At 39.2% G+C, this 19,956-nt stretch overlaps 1 protein-coding gene across 2 annotated transcripts in view; it reads left to right on the forward strand.

The window, feature by feature from the left end:
- Positions 1-10,758: 10,758 nt before the first annotated feature.
- TENM3 (teneurin transmembrane protein 3) overlaps positions 10,759-19,956 on the forward strand; it is a 320,216-nt gene continuing 311,018 nt past the window's right edge. For both annotated transcript variants that reach the window (XM_009995957.1, XM_009995958.1), the window contains exon 1: positions 10,759-10,990. In XM_009995957.1, the coding sequence (XP_009994259.1) occupies positions 10,759-10,990 (232 nt within the window). The remainder of the gene's footprint in view (positions 10,991-19,956) is intronic.

Consider the following 19,956-nt stretch of genomic DNA (forward strand, 5'->3'; position numbering starts at 1 on the left):
CAAGATTTTTAATCCACCAAATGCAGGTACAGATGTCAGGCATTTTCTCCCTTTCCTGATTCCTGCATATCTTCAGCCCTGACCCACGGCTCAGGATTAGGAGGAAAGATCAGATTTTTTCTAAAAGTGTGAGTGCTTCTGAATGTAGCTAATGCAGCTGGAGGCACTTCTCAGATTTCCTACTATGCTATGGGGTCCTTCACTTTAGGCTTCACATGTCTCACTAATACATCTTTTGAATGTGTCTGATTCCCTCTTTCTGTTCCCACAACAAAATATCTCAGGTATCAAGATAATCCAGCAAAAAGTTAATGCTTGGAAGAGACTATACTGGAATGGCATTTGTGTCCTTAACTATGGAGTAAGAAAATCACAAATATTTTAATATTAGTTACAAGGCCATGCAATTAATAAATTAGTGATACTTTCCAATTCCATTTTATTATGAAAATATTTGAAACAGGATGGAAATTAAACTACCTACTCAGCCACCCAGGTAGTCCATATGGACTCATCTGTTGCTTCTTGACTGTCACGGTGGGGAAGATTCTCTTCCTTGCTCTGTTTGTGCTTTCCTTGTCCTGTAATTAAGCTGAAGCCTGCAGTGTTCCTGACTTTCAGTCTGGCACCTGTGCTTGCTGAACTTACTTGAAATACAATTATAGATAGTTTACTTTTGGTGTAACTGAACTGTGGATCTCCTCTAAAAACTCAGATCAAAAGGATTTTGCGATAATTGATACATATATTCATTTTTCAGTTACAGTTAATTGTCCATGTGTTTGGAGTCCAACTTTCCAGGTATTTTATTAGGAGACTTTTTTAAAGGTCACCTTCAGATCTGTTGCTGAAAGTATTACTGTAGTTAGAAATTATTAATTCAATTACTTCAGTTAGAAGGATTTTTAATCAATGATTGTGCTCAGAAGTCCCGAGTGTCACCTTAAGTATAAATTTAAAGAAGCAACTTCCCTCCCTTCCAAAAACATGATGTGAAGCTGCTCAATACTTGCTGTACAAGCTTGTGTTTCTTTTGCAAAATTGGATTGCTCCAGCAATGAAGTATTTTTTAGGAGTTGAGACTGGATTATCTCAGAGATGTGAGTGCAGTGGACCAGGTGCTGTCATTGGGTTCTGCCAGTAGCAGCTCTGCTGCATCCCTGTAGTAGGAATTCAGCAGCATGTGAAAGCACAAGCTGGGTCCTTACCTACAGGTAACACACACCAGCAGAAGAGGAGGGGTCAGCAAGAGGTAATTCTTTGGGTACTTCCCCAGCTTCATAAAGGAGGCTTTGCATTATTAAAGGTTCTTTTACCATACTGTTACCAGAGAAGATCTTGGCTGGCAGTCAGCTAGGGCTGTGCCACAGTAAGTTCTGTTGACAATTTCAGAAACATGATGTCCTTTGGACAAAACTGCAAAGTACTGTGGGAAAAATTTTCTCATATAGTTAGCTAACAAACTTGCTCTAAAATGTATTATTCTTTTGTTTGCCCTAATTAAAGTCTTAGTTCTGTTGAAACTGGAGACAAAATCTTGAAGGTAAGAGTGGCATGGGGTGATTACAGGAAAAAAAGGTTTTGTGTGGCCTTTAAGGTGAGGCTAAAAATCTGATGCTATGAAAGGGATGATTTGGAAGAGAGGTTAAACAGGAATTACAGGAAGGAAGTGATTCAGCAGAGTAAACAACCTCCAGCCTTTACTGTCTGCTGATGCTGGATAATGTTGAAGAAGAGACAAGTAAAGATTGTGACAAGAGGATGCAGCTTGTGCAGAGAGGGAAGCAAGAACATAGGGAGCATACAAGAGGACATGACAGCTGATACAGTCTGAATAGATGGGATAGTTAAATACAGTTGTAGGGATTGTTGATGTAAACTTTGTCAAGTTAAACAGTGCTTCATTGCATGTTATGTAGGCATTAGCTAATAAATTTTCACTCTACACTGTTAGGAGTGGTAAATGAATGTTGTGACAGGATGAGTATATGGTACTCGTTTCTATGGGGATTTTGGAACATGTTTGGGCCTCTTCTTGCTTGTGTATGTATGTATTTGATTTGTTGCTGTTTTGAGGAGAGGGTCTAGGGAGGGGGGAAAGGAGGTAAGTTTGAACAAAATAGAGTTCCTGAGCATAAAAGAAATAGGCAGTGTACCTTATACATCTTAGTAGTCACTCTGTATTGAGGTGAGTCACTAATAAGTCTCCAGGTTTCCAGGCTGTGGTGGTATCCTAATTAAAATGTGACTTTGACTGAAAAATCTGGTTACCTGTCAGATTATTATGAGAAGAAGAATCTTCTTGTGAATGTCCCTGTTTCTGTGGAATTTCAGCTTTCACTATGAGGAGCTATACATGGAAACCAAGACAGATGGTCCATGTGTATCCCATGTCATGAAACCACAGCAGTAGCTGTTACACCTGGCTGTTGCCCTTTTCTTCCCTCTCCTGTGTGCCCTCAAGGACATCCTTATGGCAGTTTCTGCAGGTCCTCCTTTCATTTCCAAACACCTTCACAATGATATTTTCTGCTCAGTCCTTTGACTGTATGCGCAGCTATTGCATGTCATATGTAATATACTTCATTTCCATTATAGTGACTTGAGAGATGTATTATTTTTGAAACCTCACTACTGTCAAATTGTTTGAAATTAACTCTGAGTAGTTGAAGGGGGAGCTGAATGATGGACAGGCTGTTCAGATGGTGAAGCTGACATACTTACAGCCTTGTTCTCCAAACAGCAATGCAGAAGCCATTGTGCTGTGCTCTCTGCTTGGGAACTTAAGCACTGTTGCACCTTTGATGCTTGTGACTTTTTACATGTTGTTCCTATGCCGTGTTCTCTATCCCTCTTGTTTAAGTTTTAAAAATCCCCAGATTTCTGTGACTTTATTTCCAAATGAAAATGGATTACACAAAAGAGCTCTGAGCAGGTGCAGTAGGTTGGGAGGTGCTGTTCAAGAAGGAATCGTACTTGCATATATCAGGAGACCATTGAGATAGGTTGAGTAAGAGACAGGGATAATTCTTGTCAAAAAGGTAGTGAAAGGAAGGAGTTGATGGCCTAAAGGATGGATTTCAAGTTTAAATGAGTGGAGGAAAGTATTTAGGCCTTTCCAGTTGTTACTGAATAATGAATTACCCAGTGCTGACTCTAGGTTTAATACTTTGCTTTGAAGTAAATGAGGCATGAAGTTTTTCCCTTCTGACGTTTTCCTTGTTCTCTTCCTCCACTCAGTTTCTCCTCTTGAACTCTACTCTTTAGGCTTGCTGTATCACTTCTCCTCCCCAGTGTTGACATACTGGGTGCTAATTCTGTCTCTCTCCATTTTCTGTCCTGAGCTCAGTTTGGTGTTCATTCTGTCTTTGTACTGCAACATGTCTGCTCTCCTAACTTCCTTTGCCTCTCCCTCTTTTCATCAGATATTCTCACCCTCATTCTCTTTACAGGAGCACACCACATTATTTCAGTCTTTCAGTTCTTGTGTTCTCTTCATAGAATCCTAGGGGTTGGAAGGGACCTCGAAAGATCATCTAGTCCAACTCTTTCTCACTTAGCTCTCTCAGCTCTTCAAGAAAAAACACCCCTTATTCAAATCCCCCAAATTATAGTCAGACACTTCCTCTGGATCAGAGTTTGTAACAGTACATGCAAATGGTTCCTCCCAAGGAGGAACAGAAATTGTCACTGTAACTGTGTACTGAGTTCCTCTGAAGAAGCTGTTTTTGTTCACAGAGGGTTTTATCCAGTGTCGTAGCCCTCCCTCCTTGCAAAGTTGTGTTTGTCTGCAGGGCCTGCTTGGCAACTTAATAGCCAGCACAGCCCCAGGCCATTTCTGTATACAGCCAACTTAGGCTTGTTTTCTGTTTCCTCTTCCGAAGGTTTGCAGCCTTGCTGTGTTGGAGAGCTTCCAGCAAGCAGAACTAACTGTAGCTCCTTCTCAAATACTGCTGTACAGTCTTTGTATCCTCACAGGAAAATGCTATCCAGAGAAGCAGGCCCTCCACTCCCATCATTAAGGAGAGTGCATCGTCTCTTTTTGCCCATATGAGGGAAGACATGGGGTTTTCTTTCCCTCCTGCATACTTCACGTTCCAGGGGTTTCAATTTTAAGGAATGGCAGCAATTTTTTTACAGAAATGGCAACGTCTCTGACTAACCAAGACCCCAAAGCACTCTATATCTTGCTAATTTTCGTTTTACTGCAAGAAACTTTTATACTGAACATAGATTGCATTTGTTGTTCATTCTGTCTCTAATGAAGCTGAGGTTTTTAGATAGACTCTGTAAAGTAACTTTTTAATTAACATTATGTCCTGTAATAATGGCAGATAAGGGTGTCTGGTCCCCTAAACAGAGGCAGAAAAATACTCGAAGAATATGCAAAAGTTTTTTCATAGAATCATAGAATCTTAGGGGCTGGAAGGGACCTCGAGAGATCATCTAGTCCAACCCCCCTGCCAGAGCAGGTCTTTTTACTGGTCTTAGTTTTGTGTGTGTGTTTTATTTTGTTTGTAATCCAGTTATAAAATGCAGGGTTATTTCGTGACTTAAGGAGGCTTCCTCTAAATTTTAGTTTGTGAACTGCCTGTCTGGCAAGCCATCTGTTTCCTACTCTTCTTTAAGAATGCTGACTTTGGATGCATTCTCTTTAGTTTCTGTGCTGGAATACAGACTTTTAATATTAAGAAGTGAGTTTCTATATATGATGACCTGAAATATCCATGTATTAAGAGTCATCAGTGTGACTAATGGCACACTGTGGCTACAGATCATCCTAACCACCTCTTCAAAGTGTCATTTTTCCAGCTCGGTTGATTTCTGACATATCTTACTTTATCAGCCATTGAAGTGGAAATTTCATCACTCTTCTATGCCTTTAGAATTTTTTCTTAGTATTTGTTTGTAATAGGTTTTATGGGTGATTAGTTGAGTGAATTGTGAGCATTTTTTGTTGACAAGAGATTTTCTTAATTTAAGTTCAATTTCTGCATATTGCACTTAGACTTTTTAATCTACTTACTTACATATATCAGCTAAATTTGCTGTGGTTTTCTGCTGTTAAAAGGCATGCAAGTACCTAGTGCAAATTGTACCAAATGTAATATTTACATTAATACATTCAAACAATTGCAGATTAAAAGGAAATTATTGTTAAAATAATTAGACTTGTGTTAATGTATCTAGTCATCAGCACTGCTTAGATGTTATTTTCAGCAACTGTTGGCAATGCTGAGAATAGGCACCATTGTGACTTGCAGCCCATTAAATACTCTGCTTTTATTTCACGCAGAATTTCGAGCCTGCTTCTTCTCTTGAAAGTATTACAATTACTTACTCCCTATGTTTATTTAGTAGTGTATCATAAAAGGAATTTGTTCCCAATCTAAGGAAGTGTTCAGACTGCTTCTGTTAAAGGATCAGTGTGGGAGGATCAGTGATTCTTAATTCATAGTAATTAGCATTAATACTAATTGAATAATAATAATGCAGGATTTAGATTGTAGCTGGGAATGTTACAGTTCTTAGGAATGGCTGAATTGTAAGATTTACGTGTTGGGAGGGAAGGTTGTGGTACATAATAGGTAAGTTACTTCCCTGGCTCAGTTCTGCTGGCCTCAGGAAGGGCTTTCCTTACCGTTCCTTCTTGAGAGGCTGAGTAGGGAGAGGACTTGCTTGGCATTCCATTTAACCATATTTCATACTGTTACTGTTCTCTGTAACAAAGAAATTCACAAGTTTTATCTGTTCATTTTTTAAAACTTTCCTATTCCAGGACTGTATGTATTAAAATAATGGCTCTTCTTATTCTTGGAACTAATTCTGAGTTTGCTTTGTGTGGTTTGAGATGTCTAAAATGGCTGTGCACATTGAAAGGCAACATAATACACACTATAGTAGCTCCATAAATTGACCCAAACAGTGTTATAATCTTTTCTATGCAATTATCTCTTTATTTTGATAACAAACATTTTATTTCTTAACTGTATACTACTTCTTGTCTGTTTAGCTCTTTATATATCAAGGAACCTAAAATGTTGAGGTGTATTTAGATTTCATAATCAGTTGCCTTAATGTTCAGTGAGACAGCTTTGATGTGGAGATTCTCCAAGTTAAAGATGAGGAGGGAGCACTGTAGACGTTTGGCAGTATTGCCATTCTTTTGCCAAACTGTAGGGATCCTTTCGGATACTGGGAGGTGAAGCTTCTGAATTAAATGCAATAATATTCCATAACAGTTTAAAAGGCCTGCAAGTACACTAAAGTTGTAGCACCGTGTTTTAGATAACAATCCATAGCATGACCCTAAAGCCTCATCTACATCTTGACAATTAAAAAGTATACTACCTTTTATGTCTGTTGTACTTTTCCTATATTGCGGGGTAGGGCTTTAGTGTTAAGGCTCTTTTCTTGTGAAGAAGGTAAGTAAGTGGTTTTTACTTTTCACTACATTTACTTAATTTCACGTTACAATAAGTGATAAAGAAGAGCTGCTGAAAGGCTGTCCTGGGGAGTTTTAAACACAGAGTAAAACTGCCTCTGCATCAGTCAGCTTTGTCTGTATCTGAGATGTCAGTCATGAAAGCTCCCACAGTAGCTTCAACACTTCTGTGTGAATATGCTTCGTGCTCTGTTTTGGTATTTCTGCTCGGACTTTCTACAGCACTTAAAAGAGAGAATTTTTGTAACAGTTTAATAGTTTGTTAGTATTTGTATATACTTCATCTGACTTGATAATTAAATATTGTGCTAAAGGTAATAATGATGTCAGATATCTTCAGAGTAGCCTGGCACATAATGGAATGAGCTCTGTAGTCCCAATGCTTTTCTCAGTAATGGAAAGTAAGTGGGTGGTTGAGGGGTGGGGATTTTTTTAAAGGTGGAACGGGAGGGGAATTCATGATGGAGCAAGTAAGTCCTGCACAGTTCTGAGACTGTAAAATATTCCCCTGCAATAATAAGACTTATGGTTCGGATTTTATAAAGCCATCGTTTGTTTCACTTGTCATTGCTGGCTTACTGCTTAAATGTTAACACTGCAGATTCTATATTCTGCAGATATGCTTGTGTTCTCTCTTTCTGTTTGTGCTTTGATCATGGTAGAGAACATGTATTTGTAGACGTATCTTTAAGGTAGCTTTTTGTCTGTTGCCTTCTTTCCGGTATGTGGACTAATTCACTGATGAAATAATTTCAAAGGCATGAGCCTGAGAATGTTAAGTGTTACCTAAAACTTTCTGAGACATACCTTAAATTTTTTAAGTTAAAGGTTACTGGAGGCAAACAGGTGTATTGTATAATGCCAGATTCTAAAAAGATCAGGTTCTTCAATCTTACAGGATTTTAAAAAATTTTGTTCAAAAAATGCCCACAAAAAATCCACTAGTCTTCATTATTGTGGCAGTGTAATCACTGTTAAAGTGTCTCCTTAATGTGGTACTATTAGACAGCTTGTATTTTTTTAACCTTTCCATTCTTTGCCTGGAGAGGCAATAGATAACCCAGAAAACTGCCTTTTGAAGTTTTATCGAATTCATTGACTTCTGTGGGAAGCAGATCAGTACTTCCTCATGCTACAGCATAGATTAATCTTTGAGGATTTAAGCTTGGTATAATAACAAAGTATTTTGCAAAGAAGGGTTTGGGTGGGAGTTTTTTACATCATAAAGAAGTTTGGAAAGTTGAAAAAAAAAATTGTCTTTGATGAATTGTCTATGTCAGTTTTCCTGTGGCACAGTTTAGAGACATTAGGAATTAGTGGCCCTCTAAAGTCTTGAAATGCTTAGATGAAAAGGGTGGTATGATTGCACATGAAGTCTTTACACTGCAAGTGAATACCTATGTCTATGTGTTAATACTGATTTTTAAAATAATAATTTGATTTAGTGTAAATAAAAATTTATTAAATGTTTGTATTGTTTTTACGTGGAAAGAACTAGCATTTATTAATAATCAGTGTTTTAAAATATGAGTGTTTCATATAAATTAAAAAGATGCTATGTGGGCATACGTACATCTAAATAGTCATAAATTAAATACACTATTCAGTTATGAAATTGTTTTTTCTTATCACAAACAAATATTTGTTTCTTTTTAAACACTTAAGAGAATTTGCTTAAATGGAAGGCTTTGTAGCTTTGTCCTTCTGTCGAAATTGAGGTTGACACAGAACTGTTAAGAACTGCAAGAGCTTTTTGAAGAATTTCAAAACAGAATGATAAAAAATAGCTGCCATTCACGAACTTGAATTACAGTTCTATAGTAAATATATACTCTCTAAAAATATTTTCAGGCTTGACAACTAATGTTTAAATAGGTGAAGAATTCTAAAGAAACCATGTGTTAGCTGAACAGAGTGTAAATGGAGTCAGTGTCCTGAACAGGATGAGATAGCAGACAGGGTGTATATGCAGAGAACAAGATTTATTTCAAACAGCACCGGGGTCTTAACTGTTTTAAAGTAAAAGGCACAAGCACAGTCAAGTTATGAGGAAATTGGGAGATCAGAATGGAAGCTGAGGTCGGAATGCAAAAGGGATCCTAATAATAAAATGTATTACTAGTACTTAGATCAAATTATAAATGTTACCAATTAAAATATTGGCAACTTACTTATTACTAAGCTTTATACTAGGTCTATAACATTAATTATCTACTTCAAAAGGATCCTAAAATCTTAACATTTCAATCAAAGATTGCTTAATGTTGGAGCATAGGAGGTTCAAGGTGAATATCCGAAAAAAATTCTTTACTGTGAGAGTGACAGAGCACTGGAACAGGCTGCCCAGGGAGGTTGTGGAGTCTCCTTCACTGGAGACATTAAAAACCCACCTGGATGCGTTCCTGTGTGATGTGCTCTGGGTGACCCTGCTCTGGCAGGGGGGTTGGACTAGATGATCTTTCGAGGTCCCTTCCAATCCCTATGATTCTATGATAATGTTAAATTAACTAATAAAACCAGTAAGGGAGTTAATATCTCTCACCCTTGCATGGCCACAGCTGGGTGTCCCTTTGTCCCGGTCCTTAATTCTCGAGAATCGATCTCTCTGGCAGGCATGCCCACTGGAGAGGAGAAGGTCCAGCACACCTCCCAGAAACTGTATGGGAGTCCCTCTGATCAAAGATGGGACCAGACTTATAGAATAAAGAGGATTGACTGCTGTTATTTAACTATCAAGCTGTACCTTCAGAGCCTCTTATTGGAGAATATATGGAAAACGGTGGAAAAAACCACAAAAGCCCTTTTCTCACCAAGTAAACTCTCTTTTGTTTATCTGTTAATTCTGACTTTTGTCTCTGTTTCGGGCCTAGTTGTGGCTGGGCTGGGCTCCATGTTCTTCAACACCACAGAGCAGCTGGTGTTATGAACATCAGTTTGGCCCTCTGTTTATACTTTCAAGGTTGTTACCAGCTCAGAGCTTGCTAGGCCCTTTCCTTTCCCCTGGAAATCTTTCCACTCCAGTTCTGGGCCTGTAAAATCGAGAGACAAGAATCAATTGAATCATAGAGGGAAACCGAGACACATATTGAGAGATGGAGCATCCTGCTACAGTTGGCTGTTGCTTTCTGATGTGTGCTGTTACCTATCATTTTAATTCGACATCACAAAGGACTTCACTTATGATACATTGTAAAATCATCACTCGTGGTATTTAAGTTCTTTAAATTGAGGGGAGCACCTACAAGAAAGTTCTCCTTGAGACAAATGAGAAAACCCTAATATATAAGGTGTTAACAAGTACAGTTGCAAAGTATTAAAATCATGAGAACTATTCTTCAATTAGAAGTTTACTCAGCTGTTTAAAGATATAAATTCCATTATTAAATTTCAGCAGTCTTTTAAAAATAAAAGCAAATTTTCCAAACTATTTCTTATTCTTTCAAAAATTTAGATATTTTGGTTAAGTGTTCAGAATCCAAGAGGTGAAACTGAGTAAAACCTAGGGGGAATGAAACAATAAAGTAAAATTAATAATAATAGAAATAAGATGCTTACTGTAATATTCCTTAAAATCTTGAGGGAAGGAAAAACTATTTCTGACTGTCAGTTACAAATCAAATAGTTACTTGCTTCCTAGCACAAGTTATATTGAACATGCTGCCTTGGAAAAGTGTTCCTGGTGTATAGGTATCACCTATAATGATTTTGTAGCTTGCTGTGAAATTGTATGTTCTTGATGAGAACAATTTTCTTAAAGTAGAAATTACAGCTAACAGTTGTGAAGTCTGTGTATATATATAGAAAAAAGATATTAAAACCAGAAGTTTCTGACAAGTAGAAGGAAAACGGACTTGTCTTTAAAGTATGCATTCTTCTCAGAAAAAGAAAAAACACTTACCTAGACATGGATTTCAGGCGAGTAATGCCTTCTTTAAACTGAAAAGCTATGTTTTTTTCCACCCAGTTCTTGGTCTACTTTTGACATTCTAATCTGTTCTGTAAAAATGAGAAGTATTGCGTTGTCATACACAAGAATTTCTTTGCTATTTTAAAAAATTATTTAATTAATATTTAATTAACTTTTAATTCATGCATGGAACTCTGGGCAATCTTGCAAACATTACAGAAGTGCACTTCACCCATCATTGATCAAATCTTTCTTTAGTTTCTAGATTGGCGGTGATCATGGCCCTTAGAGAAATTTGTAACACATCAGCGTTTGTCTTTCTAATTTTGTTATAGGTGAATGTAAGCTGAATGTAGAGAAGAATTCCAAATAAGCTGGACTGATGTGCACAGAGAAGGAATGAAGTATGGATGTGAAGGAACGTAGGCCTTATTGCTCCCTGACAAAGAGCAGACGGGACAAGGAACGGCGCTATACAAATTCTTCTGCAGAAAATGAGGATTGCAGAGTGCCTACACAGAAGTCTTACAGCTCCAGTGAAACCCTGAAAGCTTTTGATCATGATTCCTCTAGGTTGCTGTATGGAAACCGGGTAAAAGACTTGGTCCACAGAGAAGCAGATGAGTATACCAGACAAGGTAGGTAAAATGTTTTAATTTGGAGGGTATAATTCATTAGTACCAAGTAACAAGGCATTCTTGCTGTGGGAATAGTGTGTTAATATACCAGTTTCATTAGGTTTTGTAATAGTTTATACAGATAGTATGCTTCATTTATATCTCCCTAAACACTTTACAAAGGTGGGAAAGCATTGTGTGCCATTTTTGAAATAAATAATACATGATGCATAGGAAAGGTAAGTAAACAGCCCATGTTGGGCAATGGAACAGTGACAATATTGCAGATTCAAGTTTGAAGTATTCAGGCCTTACAGTTTAAAAACTACACCCCCAGCATAAATTGAACTCATTAACAGACTGCCCAAAAGTTTACTACTTCATTATACCTAAAGTGTAAATAGTTTAAAAATTAATAAAAATAAACAAATACAGCTCTTCCAAGAAGACCAAGCCCTATGAACAGGTTTGGGGAAACATAATAAGCATGAATGAGTATATGAGTAATACAGTAGCTCAGTGCCTTTATATTTTAGCTCATTAGGGCAGTAATAGAGAAATATACGAGTAAGGCAAGTTAGTTCCATTAATAATGCACTTGGTTTTGTTGGGGGCTTATTTTAGTGGGTATCTCTGGTATCTGACTAGATGCCAACAGGTTGCTAGAGCTTGCTGTTAAATTTTTTAATCCAGTACTGGAGAGACATGAAAGATAAACATATCCATGGTGAGGCTCAAAAACTGATGGATAAAATCTTGGACAACTTGCTGCAGCTGACCATACTTAAGCAGAGGGTTTGGACTTGGTGTTCTCAGGAGGTCCCTTTGGACCTCAGTGATTCTGGGAGATTGCACTTGGCTCCAGTTAGGGTTAAGTACTTATGCATCACTTCTGAATTCAGAATTGTAGTATCTGGAATTGGCATTTCTACAGTTCTATGACTAAGATACTTAAATAAGAAGGAAAAAAAGACCCAAATTATGAAATGTGTGAAGTACTACAACTCAATTATCTAAAAGGATGAAGCTAGGCCAAGAGCTGTGCAAACCTATGCCTCCATCTTCTGAATAAAGCTATCTTATTTTTTATGAGGAAAAAATAATAGATTTAGGGGTAGAAAAAAATAAAACTTCCTCCTTTTGAGGAAGTCCCTAGTTTGGGGCTTTTTTTTCCCCCCATTACAATATTTTTTTTTTTTCCCCATTGGCTGTTTTTCTTCGTTCCAGTTAGAGTAACTACATCAGAACTAGAGCTGGGCAGATGGTGTTGACATTTTTGCTTAAAAATGTTTTCAAGGGAAATGAAAATATTTCTCTTACGTTTAGGTAACTGAAGCTTGCTGCTACTGTAATCTGTCTACTTTCTGCTGTGCATTTTTGGTTTCTGTTGAAACTTCAGGTCATCACTACTTTTTAGCTTATAAGTCATTAGTCACTTTGATCTTGTTACTTTAATGAGGCAGAAATCAGGAGGAAATTTTCTAAGTCCTATACTGTAAACGCTTTCTGAGTACTAGTGACAAAATTATATCCAAATAGGCACCATTTATTTAATGAATTCATAAACCATTGCTTGAATAGAATACTATTCTTTTTAAATAGCAGTAATGAAATGGAAGAAGTTACATAGTCTGGCATGTCACATGTGGTGGTGCACTGCGTCTTAGGGGTTTTTTTCCTCTTCATTTTCTTCAGAAAAGCACATAATATTTAGCTAATACTTATTGCCCAATAGGCAATAAATTAGATGCTTATAGACCTAAAAAGGCAGTCTGGGATGTGTAGTGTCATCTTCACCTTTCAGTGGTCTTGCCTCTGTCATCTGTGCCTGTTTGATTTTCCTCATTGTCCTTTCAATTCTTTTTGGATGGCTTATTGGCTTCCTTTAATGCTTGCTGTTTAGCACCTTTGGGGACTACCTGCAGGTTTGATAGGGTCAGCTGATAAAGGGCTTGTCTTGCAGTCTTAGATAGTGTACCTTTGATTCATCTTTGACTGAGAGAATTTACTGCTTCTGGCATTGGAAGCATTTTGTGGAAAAGGTGCTGAAGGGCATTCCAAAGGTTTTTACATAATACATAAAACATGCTCCCCTGTATTTATTTTTTTCTTCTCTGTCTAGAAATAGAGTGCAGATATCTGGCTTTGTTGACAGTCTAATTACACTCTAGAATGCTAAATTAACAGGAAATCTATTAGCCAAAAAAGGCAAATTTTATCAAATACCTTTAATTTGAAATTATTTTTTAAATGAATCATGACCAGTGCTTCTTTTTTTTTTTTTTTTTTTTCCCCAGACTGTGTAAAATAACAATATGAAATTTCCAATGTCTGCTGGAAAGCTACTAGACCAGTTATGTGAGTTCCTTGAGTCTCTCAAAAGCAGCATCATTTTAAAATGTCATTGTATTTTTATGGCCGATATTCAGGGGTAAAACCCATTAAAGCTTTCCCACCTCTTCCTTCTGAGTTGTCTCAGTACACATTTTTGTGCTTCTTGCTTCCCAAAATCCCATGGTAGGAATTCAAAAAGGGGTGCTGCCATAGGAGATAGGTGTGCCCTGTTCAGTGGTAGCTTTATCCCAGGAGATCTTTACTCGTGGAGAGGAAGTTCTTCAATTTTCAGTTCCAGTCACTGTCTTTTTCCTCACCTGTTGAATTTCTGTTGCTTGAGATTAGTTGCATAAATAGAAATAAGAGGCTAAAAATGCCTACGTTTGTAATTATTATTCTAAAAACAATGTTTAAAACATATGGTGAAATACTTGAACACAAAATAAACTGGGATTTTCTTGTTAATTTCAAAACTCAGTTGACAAAACTGAGAGAGTGGGTATGCTTCTTTAGGAAATTGTAGCTTCATCTAGGCAACATACTTTCAGTTAACATCAGTGAGAGGTAAGACCTACTCCCTTCATCTGTTGCAAGACTGATTCTGTTTTTAAAGTCTTTAGGCGAGGATTATTTAGCCTGCTATTCTTGGCTATATTGGAGTTACTTATTTTCACTTTCTTGTTAATCCCCGCATTAGATTCAAAGAAAGTGGTGAGCCTGTGTATAATTAAACTTGGCATCTAGCCATGTGAACAAAGACCCAGAGATTTTTTCTTTAGAAGTGATTTTTTTAAATCTGGATACTAAATTTTATATTACATGTTTGAGAAGATGAAGTACCATGAAAGACCACTTACTTTGCAAGGTGTGATGATACAACTGTTTGCTGTTGATGTGTTGGGGGGAGGATGACACCTATTTTCTTGTGCTTCAAAGTATCCAACTAGAATGAGCAGCCTATTTTAAAAACATAACTTCTGTAATTGAATTCAGCAACCAAAATGCTTGTATTTTGGAATATGGCCAGGTAACTTGCTGAAATCAGAATTAAAGCTGACTTTATAAAGTTGAATTTCCCTGTTGTACAGAGAGAAATTCCTGTGTTTATAAAATTAAGATGCTGTGTGAAGTGACATAATATACATAGGAGACTGCTATGAAAATAGCTGAAAGTGTGACATGGCTATGGGAGGCTAGTGGAAGGGAAGGGCTATAGGAATCTAGAAACTGAATATTTTTTTATAATGCATTTAGAGAAAAATAATTGTAAGATACAACTATATGAAAATAATTTGAAGGAGTTCATCAATCAAACCTGGACTCAAAAGAACTGAAAACATTTTATGTGGCTGCACTAAGTTATTAAGAAAAATATTGTTAAATTTTTACTTTTTGAAAGCTTGAGTCAACCACAGTTTAGCCTGCAGGTTAAGTTATTTGGTCTTTCTAGCTGGCAGTGAAATGAGTTCACTCTCTTTATCAATCAGTACAATTCATTTTCAGCCAAGTCTCAACATCAATTTATTTTCATGCTACACTTTTCAGTTTTGCAGGAGAAAGTACTTGTATGCATGGTTTTATACTTTTACTCTTCTGGAATACTGAAGTGTCTAAATTAGATTAAATACCTGAAGAACTCCTTGGAGCTTTCAAAAAGGGACTGAACTTACCAAATGAGCAAAAAATAATAGAATTCTTTCCTTCACAGTTAACTGGATCACAGATAACAGGTTGCTGAAAAGTGAAGCCACGTACAGGATGTTACACTGTGCGGATTGTTCAGCTGCCACTCCCATGACAATTAGATTTAGGTGCTAGAAAAATTTCACCAGTAAGTGGAAGAGGGACCTGAAACAGTGGTATATATGCTTTTAAAATTTTGTTTTATAATTTAAGATATTAAACACTGTCAAGGATATATTTTTAAAACTTCAGAAAAACCTGAAACATTAATTGGAAGTTCTATCCTAATATAATATGACTTTAAAGTCTGTTGCATTTAAATACTAGCTACTCCAGATGAGTTATTTGGATATCAAAATTATTGAACTTTTTAGTCACCATAAATGTCAACTGTAGGATTAAAATATTTTAATTGTCCTGTTTTTAAACCTACAGCTTGAGTACTTTAAACTTACCTGTCCAAAGCAGTGGAAGGATAGATATGTAAGACCACTTTTGACCTTCCACTACCTACACCATATTGATGAGCTGATTTTCACTATTGAGTGGACAAGTGATTCTCCATAGAACCAAATCAGCCTGCTTTGCAGATTATTTACAAGACAGCATGAAATTATATGAGTGTCTTTGTGATCTCCTGATGAGCAAATTAATCAGTGACATGGCAAGCACTCTCATAAAATCTGAGGCAGATATTTAAATCTGTGTTTTATATTCCTGGCTGTAGTGCAAGATGTGTCCTGACTGTCATAATGACAGATACTTTTTTGTTGTGCAAAAACACGGCCACCTGTAGTACCTTCCAGATTTGACTGAGTAACTTCTGTAAGCAGCATACAGTGCGATTGTGTTCTGGATAATTTTGTGGCCTTGAGCTAAACACAGCCTTCTGCCAGAGGTGTTGTTTTTTTTTTTCTTCCTCTGTAATATTGGAATAATAACACTTACTCACCTCAGAGGCATGTTGGGAAGATTAATTAGTTTATGTTTGCAAAGTGCTTTGAAGATGAAAAGTGCTGTAAGTGCTAAGTGATATTATCATCTTTCATTGCTGTAGCAGTTTCTTAAAGCAACAATAAGAAGTTAATTGGTTTTCAGGTTCCAGGTGATAAGGATCTGTTGACTTTTAAAGTTATTCTATTAGCTACAGAGCAGTACTAAGAGAAACATTTCAATTTTATATGTCTAGAAGTATATTTAACTCACTCTCAGTAGTACGTACGCTTGCTCTAAGGTATGTATTGAGTTGAGATTGGTCCCTTGTGAGTCACAGTCTGTAGATGAGCTACAGATCTGGAAACAAAGGGCAATTGTAATGCTCCAGGGAAAAATCAACCTTGGTTATTGGCAGAAGACTGCTTGATCAGGCATTTCTACACAGCCTTGGTCCACAGAGTAAAAGCATTGTCTTTGGTTAGTCCAGTTGCAAAATAAGGGAATTAAGTTATTGATCATAATGATTAAGAATTTACTAGCTGAGCAAAGGGCCTTCACAAAGAATTTCGGCCTCACAGAAGGAGGACAATGTAGAGAGTCTGTAATTGCTCTTGTATCTTTCTGTAGCTCATATGCTTAGTTGTAAGTGCTGCTTCTGTTCATACTAAAAACTAAAGTGAGGATTGAGGAGATAAATAGGTCAAATCATAGAATCATTGTGGTTGGAAGGGATCTTGAAGATCATCAAGTCCAATCATAACCTAAATCCCCCTACCGTAACCTAATTTACCCGCTCAGTGCTTAAATCATGTCACTAAGCACTATATCTGTTTCTTTTAAATACTTCGAGGGATGGTGACTCCACCACCTCCCTGGGCAGCCTGTTCCAGTGTCCAGCCACTCTTTCAGTAAAGAAAAAAAAGCATAGCTTTGAAAGATGACTTCAGTGTGCTAACATCTATGGAGAGAATGAAGCTAGGAATGAGTGTGGTTAGAGATGGAGAGGAATGAAAGAGGCTGAAGAGTCCTGTCCTGTTTGTTAATTTAGGGCTCGGGGCAGATGGTCAGGGCTGCAGGCCAAACTGTGAGTGATTGCTTATTCCATCACGGGCAAATAAATGCAGAAAGGGAAGCAGAGATGTAAAATAGGCGCAATTCCTCAGAAAATTCCTTGATACTTTCTGAAATTAGTTTGTAAAATGTCATAACTTTACTGGCCATTTTGGTGAAGCCACTGAGGTGAGGGACACCAGAGCGAGGGATGGTGCTGGTGGAGACCTTCTGCAGCGGCTAAACTGCAGGGGGAACCTCTGCAAAACCGAGGAAGAGAAGGTGAGACAGAGAGAGAGAGAAGTGGAGAGAGAGAGAGAAGGGAGGGAGTTAGTCCCAGCCCTGTTCCTGGGCCGGGAGTGAGAGCTTCTGAAGAGTGGCAGCTCTGACTCCCCGTGAGTGGAGACAAAGAGTTGGGGCCTGACCCCCTCAGGTAGAAGAGCAGCCCCTGCAGAGCGCAGTGACCAGGAGCAGCCGAACAGAAGCGTGGCAACCAGGAGCAGCAAACAGGGCCTGGCGCTGCAGTTTGCGCGACAGTTCCCGCAGGCAGGGCGTGGAGCAGAGCGCAGGCCCCTCTTGGCTCTGGGTAAGAACTCAACTAGTGATCATTCCCCCCTGAAGAGGACCTAGCCATGGTATCCACTGGGGTGAACACTGTTGCCAGGAGGACAGTGGCAACCCAGACAGAGGTCCCTCTCAAGAATGCAGCTGTCCAGATGTCTGGCTGCACAGAATGTCTCAGCCTGGCAGTCGTATCAGAGGAGACCAGAGAGAACACCTGCTGTGAGCAGGTGAATGATTTACTCAGCCCAGTGGCTGAGCTGAAAGAGGAGGTGGAAAGATTATGGAGTATCCAGGATTATGAAAGAGAAATAGTTTGGTGGAGTAATACCCTACCAACCTTGAGACAAAGCTCTACAGGAGAGGTTTCAGGAGAAGTGAAGGATCCTCTGTGTTCCTGTCAGCTGGAAGAGGTAGGGGACCTGAGAAAAGAGGAAGACTGGAAAGGGGTCCCTGAGGCAACAGGCGAACCCGCTCTTGGCTTCCCTCACCTTCATGTGTGCCCCTACAGAACAGGTGTATGGCCCTGGATCAGGAAAATCAGGTAACTGAGGTTACTGACAAAGGTGTGTCCAGGGAGTTGACAAGGCAGTCTGCCCCATGCATTAGGGCTGCCTCTGTTAAGAATGAAAGGAAAGTAACTGTTGTGGGAGATTCTCTTTTGAGGGGAACTGAGGGCCCTATATGCCGGCCAGACGCAATCCTCAGGGAGGTCTGCTGCCTCCCTGGGGCCCGGGTTGGGGATGTTACTGAGAAACTCCCAGGCCTGGTGCAGCCCTCTGGTTACTACCCGCTAGTGGTCATGCAGGTGGGTACTGATGAGGTTGTCAAGGCAAGCCCCAGGGTGATTAAAAGGGATTTCAGAGGACTAGGCTGAATGCATGCAGAATTGGGAGCACAGGTGATCTTTTCCTCAGTTCCTTCAGTGGCAGGAAAAGCTGAAAGGACTAGGAAAACACAACTGATTAATGAATGGCTTAGAGGCTGGTGCCATCGGATGGACTTTGGGTTTTTCTGTCATGGAGATGTTTACGGGGCACCAGGTATGTTAGCAAATAATGGCACAGAGCTATCAACAAGGGGGAAAAGGATTCTTGGCCAGGAGTTGGCAGGGCTCGTAGAGAGAGCTTTAAACTACACTTGAAGGAGGTAGAGGACAAAACACCTGGATGGTTTGATATACCGGACACTGGGCCTGCTGGCATTGGATGGGAAGACCCTGTCCTGCAGGTGAAAAAGAGTATTAGGGCAGTTAGCAGGGCTCATTCACTGAGCTTTAAGCTAGATTCGAAGTGGGAGCGGGTTGTAGCTGGGTTTGAACTAGCGGGGTAGTGTTCGAGTATTAATGAAGACCAGAAGGCCTCCCGCCTCCCATGAGGATGTAGGGAGGCAATTAGGAAAGCTAAGGCCAGAGTGTGCCCTCAGCAAGTTTGCTGATGACACAAAACTGGGAGGAGTGGATGACACCAGAAGGCTGTGCTACCATTCAGTGAGACCTAGATAATCTGGAGAGTTGGGCTCTCTGAAATTCAACAAGGGCAGGTGTAGAGTCTTGCATCTGGGGAAGGACAACCCCATGTACCAGTACAGGGTGGGGGCTGACCTGCTGGAGAGCAGTATAGGAGAAAGGGACCTGAGGATCCTGGTGGACAGGAGGATGACCATGAGCCAGCAATGTGCCCTTGTAGCCAAGAAGGCCAGTGGCATCCTGGGGTGCATTAGAAAAGGTGTGGTTAGTAGGTCAGGAGAGGTTCTCCTCCCCCTCTATTCTGCCTTGGTGAGGCCGCATCTGGAATATTGTGTCCAGTTCTGGGCCCCTCAGTTCAAGAAGGACAGGGAACTGCTTGAAAGAGTCCAGCTCAGAGCCACAAAAATGATGGAGTGGAACATCTCCCTTATGAGGAAAGGCTGAGGGAGGTGGGTCTCTTTAGCTTGGAGTAGACTCAGGGGCAACCTCATCAATGTGTACAAATAAGTAAAGGGCGAGTGTCTGGAGGATGGAGCCAAGCTTTTTTCAGCAACGTCCAGTGATAGGGCAAGGAGCAGTGGGTGCAAACTGGAACACAGGAGGTTCCATGTAAAAATCAGAAAAAAACTTCTTTACTGTGAGTGACAGAGCACTGGAACAGGCTGCCCAGAGAGGTTGTGGAGTCTCCTTCACTGGAGACATTCAAAACCCACCTGGATACATTCCTGTGTGATGTGCTCTAGGTGACCCTGTTCTGGCAGGGGTCTTGGACTAGATGATCTTTCGAGGTCCCTTCCAACCCCTAGGATTCTGTGTTTCTGTGAGAGCTAGTACTCAGCATTACTGAGCTTATTAAAGCTGAAAGAGGAAATGGCAGAGCTGTGGTAAAGCATTTGCCTGAAGTTTTTTGTCACTGTTTTTTTTTGTTTTGCAGTGCCATTAATATGTTTGAGTC

This window comes from Chaetura pelagica, unplaced genomic scaffold (assembly GCF_000747805.2).
Source record: "Chaetura pelagica isolate M959 unplaced genomic scaffold, ChaPel_1.0 scaffold142, whole genome shotgun sequence".
Classification (NCBI taxonomy): domain Eukaryota; kingdom Metazoa; phylum Chordata; class Aves; order Apodiformes; family Apodidae; genus Chaetura; species Chaetura pelagica.